The sequence below is a fragment of the Lolium rigidum genome, chromosome 3 (genome assembly GCF_022539505.1).
Source record: "Lolium rigidum isolate FL_2022 chromosome 3, APGP_CSIRO_Lrig_0.1, whole genome shotgun sequence".
In the NCBI taxonomy this organism is placed as follows: Eukaryota; Viridiplantae; Streptophyta; class Magnoliopsida; order Poales; family Poaceae; genus Lolium; species Lolium rigidum.
In genome coordinates this window covers 107,307,717-107,316,661 of record NC_061510.1, presented here as the reverse complement: position 1 = coordinate 107,316,661, position 8,945 = coordinate 107,307,717, and the positions used below count along the sequence as shown (strand labels likewise).

The following is an 8,945-nucleotide window of genomic DNA, read 5'->3' as shown; positions in this document are numbered from 1 at the left end:
CCACTCCGATGATCCATGAACCATTTTTCTTGATACCTGCTGCTGCTGCTGCGCCGACACAGGACAATGTCCCTGCGGCACATGTTGTTAGTTCTCCTATAGCAACAACGAATGGAAATAGAGAGAATGTTACCACACACGAGGAAGAGCTGCAACAACCCCACATAGAAAATGCGTCAGATGTTGAGAACCTTAGAAGGTATCAAAAAAAGCAAGAAAGCCAGCTATTCCTGACGATTTTGAAATCTATGTCAGTGAAGAAGTTCAAATGGAGGGTGATCCCACCACATTTGAAGAAGCCTCAAGAAGTGTTCATTCATCTAAGTTGCTTGAATCCATGGTTGATGAAATGGGATCAATGAGTAGCAACAAAGTCTGGGATTTAGAACAAATTCCTAAAGGAGCCAAAATAGTAGGTTGTGAATGGGTCTACAAAACAAAGTGTGACTCTAGAGGGAATGTTGAAAGGTATAAATCACGATTTGTTGCAAAGGGTTTCACTCAAAGAAAAGGAATAGACTATAATGAGACCTTTTCTCTGGTCTCATGTAATGATTCTTTTAGAATTATAATGGCTTAGTGGCACATGATTTAGAGTTGCATCAGATGGATTTAAATACGGCCTTCCTAAATGAAGACTTGGAGGAAAATGTTTACATGGCACAACCCAAGGGTTTTGTCGTGGAGGGAAAAGAACACATGGGATGCCGTCTGAAGAAATCCATTTATGGATTAAAACAAGCCTCGAGGCAATGGTACTTGAAGTTCCATGCGACAATTAAAAGTTTTGGGTTTAATGAGAATAGAGAGGACAATTGCGTATATGCAAAGTTTAAGAACGGGAAATTCATTTTCCTTATCCTATATGTGGATGACATTCTGCTAACTAGTAGTGATGTTAGTCTACTATTGGAGACGAAGAAGTTCTTGTCCTCGAACTTCGATATAAAAGATCTTGGTGAAGCTTCATTCGTTCTAGGAATTGAAATTCATCGAGATAGACAAAGAGGGGTTTTAGGACTATCACAAAAGGCATACTTAGAGAAAATTCTAAAGAAGCATGGTATGCATGCGAGTAATTACACGCCTGCTCCTATAGTCAAGGGAGATAGATTTGGGAATTTTCAATGTCCCAGGAACCAATATGAGATCGATCCAATGAAAGCGGTTCCATATGCTTCAGCTGTCGGAAGCCTAATGTATGCTCAAGTATGTACGCGCCCTAACTTGTTGAAGAAGGCATTGCATTATGCGCGAGGTACAAAAGGCCTCATGCTAACATACAAAAGAAGTGATTTCCTTGAGATAGAAGGGTATTCAGATGCAGACTATGCGGGAGATGTAGATGAAAGAAAATCCACATGAGGTTATGTATTCACTCTCGCAGGTGGAGCTATATCGTGGAAAACCTTCAAGCAAACTATCACAACACCGTCCACGATGGCTGCTGAGTATGTAGCATGTTATGAGGCCACGGGACGGGCAAACTGGTTAAAGAAATTTATACCCGGGTTGAGAGTGGTAGAAAGCATTCAAAGATCACTTAGAATGTACTGCGATAATGAGCCAACAATATTTATTGCTCACAACAATAAGTCAAATGATGTTTTGCCAAACACATTGACACCAAGTATTATGTTGTGAAAGAAAGAATCCAGGATCATGCCATAAGTTTAGAGCATATAAGCACAAAGAAAATACTCGCGGATCCGCTTACAAAAGGCTTACCACCCAGTGTGTTCAGTGAACACGTAGCCGGCATGAGTTTACGGAAAAGCCTATGATACCTGGATATTTAGGGTCTAGAGGAAGAACCCCTTTTTTAAAATGGAAAGGTATGTAGTAGCTGTTGAATCTGATGGTGCGTAACTGGTCATCATGACGAGACATGCTCTATATGCTAATCTGTGATGAAATGGGCATCAGGAAAAAAATAGTCTAAGATTAAAGTAAGATAAGATCAAGGGGAGAATGTTAGGTTGATCTCCACGTCCTCGACCCAACGGTCGAGCACGACCCTGTCTCACGCCCTGATCGGAGGCCCCCAACCACGTCTGGTTGGTGGGCCCCTGTCGCCAGCGCCACATATAAAAGAGGTGGGGGCCGGGACACGGACGCTAAGGTTCGTTCACTGCCGTCCTCCCCACTGACACACAAACCCTAAGCCACTCGATCTGGTGAGGCGTTGTAGCGACGGGAAGCCCCACCGACATCGCCACCACTCCTCCGTCGCCGTCATGACAAGCTCCTCGTCGACGAAGCCCGACGATATGCAACCCTGCTGTTTTCTCTAGTTTTTGTCCCGGTTAGACATGTACTTGCTATATCCAACCACTAGAGATCCTAGTAGAACTAACACAAGACACACCATGGCAAGATTCTTCGATGCCACCTCTAGGTCGTCAACACAAGTTTTCCGTATCAAAAGCGTTTTAAAGGGGGTAGCTCATGATTAGGCACATAAGGTCCTTAGGCAAAATCCAAGCCAACCTATGTATAGTTGTAGTTGTATATATGTTCAACTCACTCTTCTCCATCATGTGCTAAAAAAAAAACTCTTCTCCATCATGTCCTGCAATCTCCATTTTGCAACATTTTACTTCACAGGACTATGTAATCAACGTTGAATTATGTAAATGAGCTGAATGAAATTTGGCGTCTCAGCCGCTTCTCTATGTTCAAATAAAAAGGAAGCAAAACAGGTTAATATCGGCAAGCGTTAGTGGCAGCAAGCGCGAGCGGCATCGTGTGGCCTCCGTGGCTTCTGCAACCACAAGCCAAGCCGTTCGGATAGATAGCCGCCCGCCTCCACTCTCCCCACCACACGGCCACAACTCCACTCTCCTCCTCCCTCTCTCTCACCCACCCATGGCGACGGCTATGATGGCTGCAGCCACCACCTCCTGCTCCCCGCGCCGGGCGCTTCTCAAGCCCGTGGCCTCCTCCAGCTCCGCGCCGCCGCCGAGGCCGCGGTCCCTCCTCAAGCAGCTCCCGGGTCTCGTCGCGACCGCGGCGGCGGCGGCGGCGGGCTCGCCGCTCCCGGCGCTGGCTGCCCAGATTGAGAAGGCGAAGCTGTTCGACTTCGACCTGACGCTCCCGGCGATCACGATCGAGTTCCTGCTGCTGATGGTGGCGCTGGACAAGCTCTACTTCTCGCCGCTGGGCAACTTCATGGACGAGCGGGACGCCAAGATCCGGGCCGAGCTGGGCGGCGTCAAGGACGCCTCCGAGGAGGTGCGGCAGCTGGAGGAGCAGGCCCAGGCCATCCTCAAGGCCGCCCGCGCGGAGATCGCCGCGGCGCTCAACAAGATGAAGAAGGAGACCACCAAGGAGCTGGAGGCGAAGCTGGACGAGGGCCGCCAGCGCGTGGAGGCCGAGCTCGTGGAGGCGCTCTCCACCCTCGAGGCGCAGAAGGAGGAGGCCGTCAAGGCGCTCGACGCCCAGATCGCGTCCCTCAGCGAGGAGATTGTCAAGAAGGTGCTCCCATCCGCGTGAAAACACAACAGATCACAGCAGCACGCACCTGCCGGCGCGATCCTTCAGTAAAGATTTCTATCTAGTTCTTCGTCTGTAACGTATACGCGGCTGGGTTAGTGGCCCGGCTCCCCTTAAGAATGTAATTTTGTGATCAAGTATAAATGAATGATCCTTTTGTATACTACTGTCTTTTGATTCTTGCTTTGATCCCCAAAGTTTTCTTTGGGGAAGAGTTGAGTGAACTGTTCATGGACTGATAAGCCGTTGCGGATGCCCACTTTTTTTTTTTTTGTGGCAGACTTGATTTATTGCAGACTATTTTTGGTGGCAGATGCAGCGAACTGTCAATCGACCGTGCTTGCTGGTGCTCTGAATTCTGAAATGAAACAGCCTTACATTAGAGGATACGATATACGAGTCACCAGTCATCATCTTAACTCAGCTCACTGAACCCTAAACAATCAAGTGAAACTTACTCTACTCGTACGGTTCCTCCCCGAATATTAACTCTGCTCGTCTCAGCGGTCAGCACTGAATAAAAGGTGCATTTAAACTTTTCTCGACAAAAATTGCTTTGCACACAAAGGAGCCAAGGATTTCCGAGTTTCCTTTACCACTTGCTTTTATTTACCTGCCAAAATGTGGTCCAAAGCGCAACTACAAACTATTTCCTTATCCACATAATCATACTGTCTTACATGCACGCAAAGCATAAAAAGTAGTCTCCGATTTTTTTTACTTCAATCCGTAATAATTATCAGTTTAATTTTTTAGCTAACTTAAATTAAAACCCAACACTTATTATGGATCAAAAGAAATAATAAAAATGCTTTATTATTTCAAAAAATTGAGCTTACACCCGGTCTCTGCATAAATAGTGGTGAAAAATACACTCTGAAGTATCTTTTGATAATACGGTAGGAGTTTGTTTGAAGAATTTTATAAGGTTTTAAAAGTTTATAAGGACTCTCACTGGTGGCATTGTTGTGAAACGGTGTACCTACCTCAGTAATAAAGAAAAAAAAGGTTGACGACTATATGAGGAGTTTGCGCTGCAACACCAAGTGAACCATGCAAAGGGCGACAAGCGTCCTCCGACACAAAGTCGAAGAGCCACCCCACCGATATCACAAACCCAAGGTACATATATTAGTGATTTGTGGCGTGTTTGATTACCTGGGCTCGATTTGGGTATGCCTGGTGAGATGGGAGTCCCTGCGCGTTGTAAACGGGCCACGGGCCATAAAAATCGTGTCGTTTGGTTGCCCACGAAGGCATTTTCTGCACCGGAGAGGGAAGACATCCCCCATTGCTTGGGTGCCGCCTCTGCCCTGGTGGTGCAACACACACCTTGTTTGGTTGAAGACATGAGCGTCCTGTGGTAACCCCTTCCATTTGAGTGGCGACGTTACCCAATAGTGCTAACTGAATAACAACACATTCATCAACATTTAGTTTATCAAAAGGTGCTGGTAATACACGATAAGTAGTTACCCTACTGGGTGATGCATCACAAGTAAAATAACTATACTTCGTGATGCATCGCAGTTTCATCACACGAGGGGTTACTATATACCACCTCGAACAAGTTCATCATTACAAACCGGGGATCAGGTTGAAGCAAGTTCCAGCTAATGGAGGGATACGAGACCACCTCCCAAAATCAGCAAATCATGACCATCGTGGAGAGGATGATGAAGAAGGAAGAAGAAACACTAAGCATGAAACTACTTGCATAGCTAGGTCCTAAGCCATGTCCTCGACTGCAGTTGATGGTACTCGGCATGCTGTTCTTTGTTGTCTACAATGAAGTTGAGTGCCCTCACCAGCAAGTGAGGTTGGTACAGCTGGTCCTTGCAGAAAAATCGGGGCATGCAGATTGTCTTGATCTGAGCATATTTCGCGATAGGGTTGTTGACGTACTTACAATGTCTCGATGTAAGGGTATTTTACCCTTATCCATTATTTTGGTAACAATGACACCGTAGTTAGAGTAATCGGACTAATACATGACTACAAGATTATTCTCATGTATTAGTCTAAAAGGCATAATGGTGTATCAATGGAACAAGAAGGTGAAGGGAGACCCCCCACTTCGATGAAAAAGGGGAACATCAGCTTTCCCTCAGGCCGACATCTGGTTCGGCGGCACCGGGTGCCACACCGGCTGGTCCGACGCACATCGGCCCTGGCACCGGTGCACACCGGGCGCATTCCAGGGAGCCATCACCTCACGCCCGGTGCCAGCGTCTGGTTTCTACCGGCTGGCCCAGCGCCCAGCCTCGCGACACCGGCACCAGCACCGGACTGCCCCGGCGAATGCCGGCTCCTACGCTAGTGCACACCAGAGCAGATTCCAGGGAATCGACGCACACGCTCGGCATTGGCCCGGTGCCAGGCCCAGCGGCTGCTGACCGACCCGGTCTATGGCCCGGCGGCACCGGGCGTGCCACCGGCCAGTCCGGCGCCTGGCCCGGCGGACAAGCCTCCTCGACAGACTGCTGAGCTGGACAAGTTCCAACGGTTGGATTTCAAGTGGACCTATATATACCCCATCTCCTAGCTCAGAACGGTTAGGCACTACACTACAAACTGTTCTTGAGCTCTCTCTCTCTCTCATACTCCATTGATAGAAACACCAAAAGCCTCAGATCTCCCTTCTCCTCCACCCAAACTCAAATCCCTCCGGGGAAAAGCTAGAGGAGGTCTTGATCTATAGTTTCACCGAGCCAAATTTTGTTCCCCCTTTTATTCATCAAGATACTTGCTCTCTAGGGTTTCTTGGAAACCCTAGGTGGGTAAAAGCGTCTGAAAGCATCCGGGCAGTGGATTTTCTCCCGACAAGATTGTGAAGGTTTGGAGGCTGCCTCAAAGTCTACCACAAATGAAAGAGCTATTCCTTCGTGGGATAGGCTCGGAGAAGAAGGTGAGCCTTCGTGGCGTTGGGAAATCCTTCGTGGGATCCCCACCTCTCCAAACGTGACATACCTTCTTGCAAAGGAAGGGAACATGGGAATAAACCTTCGTCTCTGCGTGCTTTCGGTTATCCCTAACCGAACTCTTTACTTGTGCTATATATGCTGTGAGAGCCTTCGTGCTTGAGTTACTTGTATCATCATCTAGGGTGCCTCACCTAGTTTGCATTAGGCTCACCTTTATATTCCGCAAAGCCTAATATTGCAAATAAAGAATTAAAACTTGTAGAAACCTATTCACCCCCTCTAGGTTTACCATCTTTGAACTTTCAATTGGTATCAGAGCCTAGACTCTTTTTAAGGGCCTTACAGCCTTAAGAGTGAGATGGATAAACTATTCGAGGGTTTGGATGAAGACTCTAACCTTTCGGTTAAGGAGATGAAATCCAGATTCTTAGCATATGAAGCTGAGAGAAAGAAAAAGGAGGATGATATCCAAAGCCAAATGGCACAAATGAATGCCATGCTTAAAAGCCTAACGAGTGGGACTTTGAGTGGGGCTACTGTCCCTCCGGAGACCTACAATCAAGTCAATCATGATTATCCCAAAAACACTTCACCCATGCCTCATATAAACCACAGTGGGAATGTTCCCCATTTTGATGGAACTCACTTGTCGAGGGTGCTCCTCGGCAATGCCCTCCGATAGGGGCTTAGGGTTGATGGAATCCTGCAAGCTGACACGAGACATCGGTTCACAGACAAGCGGGGAGAGCAATTTACCCAGGTTCGGGGCCCTCGATGAGGTAAAACCCTTACGTCCTGCCTGTCTGTTCTTGATTATGATGATAATGGGTTACAATGGGGTGCCAAATAGTTCGGCTGAGATCTCGTCGAGATGGCTAAGCGCTAAGGTGACCTAGCTTTAAGTTTCTGTTGGCTAAGATCGCTAAGATTGATTGTGTCCCTCGACAGCCCCTCTCCTGGCCTTTATATAGGAGGCCAGGTCTCAAGAGATCTAATCGAGTACGACTAGGTTTATAGTAGATCTATCTCTAAGCTTTCCTTGTTTGGCTCCTTCCGCGTCTTGTACTTCAAGGAATCTTCCGTTGCACCGTCCTCGCGGCCCATCTTGCCGTCGAGTGCCTTCATGGGCCTCCAACTAGGAAATACAGGGTAGGGCAACATTGGTTACCCGAAGGGTAATTCCCACGTCAGTAGCCCCCGAGTGTCTAGCCGAAGGTAGTTCGGGTAGAGACTAAAGCATGCCTCCACCCAATGTTCCTCTCCTTGATTGTTCTTGTTCTTCTTGAATCTGCATCATCTTCTTCTGTCGGGTGCGCGTCAGCGCTCCCGATGGGAGTAGCCCCCGAGTCTAGGTACGGATACTTGCAATCCGTGCGTAGACTCAAGTTGTACCACTCGAACATTTTGCTCTGCCGAAGTTTTTCCACGAGCCTTCGTGGGTCATCCGATATATTTTCCTCATGCAAGGGATAATGAGTAACGTGCCCAACTTTTGCTGGTTAACTGCCGATGGCAAAACAACGTTACCCTACACAGAATCAAGTCCCCGGGCTTGATCCTGGAGTGCGAAAATTTTTCTGTCGGGTGCGCGCCCAGCACTCCCGATGGGAGTAGCCCCCGAGTCTAGGTGCGGATGCTTGCAATCCGTGCGTAGGTCTCAAACAACCATCTTTTCCTTCACTTTTTCTTCGAGTCCTTGATTTATCGGGTGCGCGTCAGCGCTCCCGATGGGAGTAGCCCCTGAGTCTAAGTGCAGATGCTTCACAGTCTGTGCTTAGACTCAAATTTTTCATCCGATAACTTTTCATTTTTTCTTCGAGTGCTTGCAACAATCTCTATGACGTCACTATTGACGTGCGGCTGTTGTGGTTTGATTGACAAGACTTGACCTGACGGGCCCACCCTAGTTCTGTGCTGGCAGTTTATAGGACTTGACCAGTGCACGCGCGGCGACCGAGGCGTCCCCTCGATTTTCGCACAACGTGGGAATAATGGGCCGCCGGTTCCGTTCTCCTTTCAAGTGCCACGTGTACAACCAGATCCGCTCCACCTCCCACGACGCCTGTGGAGTTATGGCCACGATCTCGCACAAATTGTTATGGCATAAATAGAGGGCCTCCATGTTTTTACCTCTCACACCTTTTACTGCTCATCTTCCTCACCCAAACCTTCCTGCTTCCTCTGCTTCTTAATCAAAAGTCTCGCACGCCATGGGCAAGAAGAAGAGCACCAGCACCTCGGACGCGGCCAAGGTTAGCCACGATTGGAGTGCCTCCGCCATTTCCAACCGCGACATCAACAAGCTGCGCGCCCTCGGCTTCATCTCCGCATCTGAAGATGATATTCGTCTTCCAGGTGTGGTTTCTCGCCCAAAGCCCCCGAAGGGTTTCACTGTTATGTTCGTTGCCTTTTTGTTCCGTGGCCTTTCTCTTCCGGCCCACGAGTTCCTTCGCTCCCTTCTTTTCTTTTACGGGATCCAGCTTTGGCAGCTGACTCCAAACTCCATCCTCCATCTCTCTATCTTCA

General features: G+C 48.1%; 1 protein-coding gene across 1 annotated transcript; it reads left to right on the top strand.

Moving 5' to 3' along the window:
- The first annotated feature begins 2,803 nt into the window (after positions 1-2,803).
- LOC124702121 (ATP synthase subunit b', chloroplastic-like) lies at positions 2,804-3,656 on the top strand. Its single transcript, XM_047234221.1, has one exon. The coding sequence runs from the start codon at positions 2,869-2,871 to the stop codon at positions 3,493-3,495; it is 627 nt and encodes a 208-aa protein (XP_047090177.1). The 5' UTR covers positions 2,804-2,868; the 3' UTR covers positions 3,496-3,656.
- Positions 3,657-8,945: the final 5,289 nt, after the last annotated feature.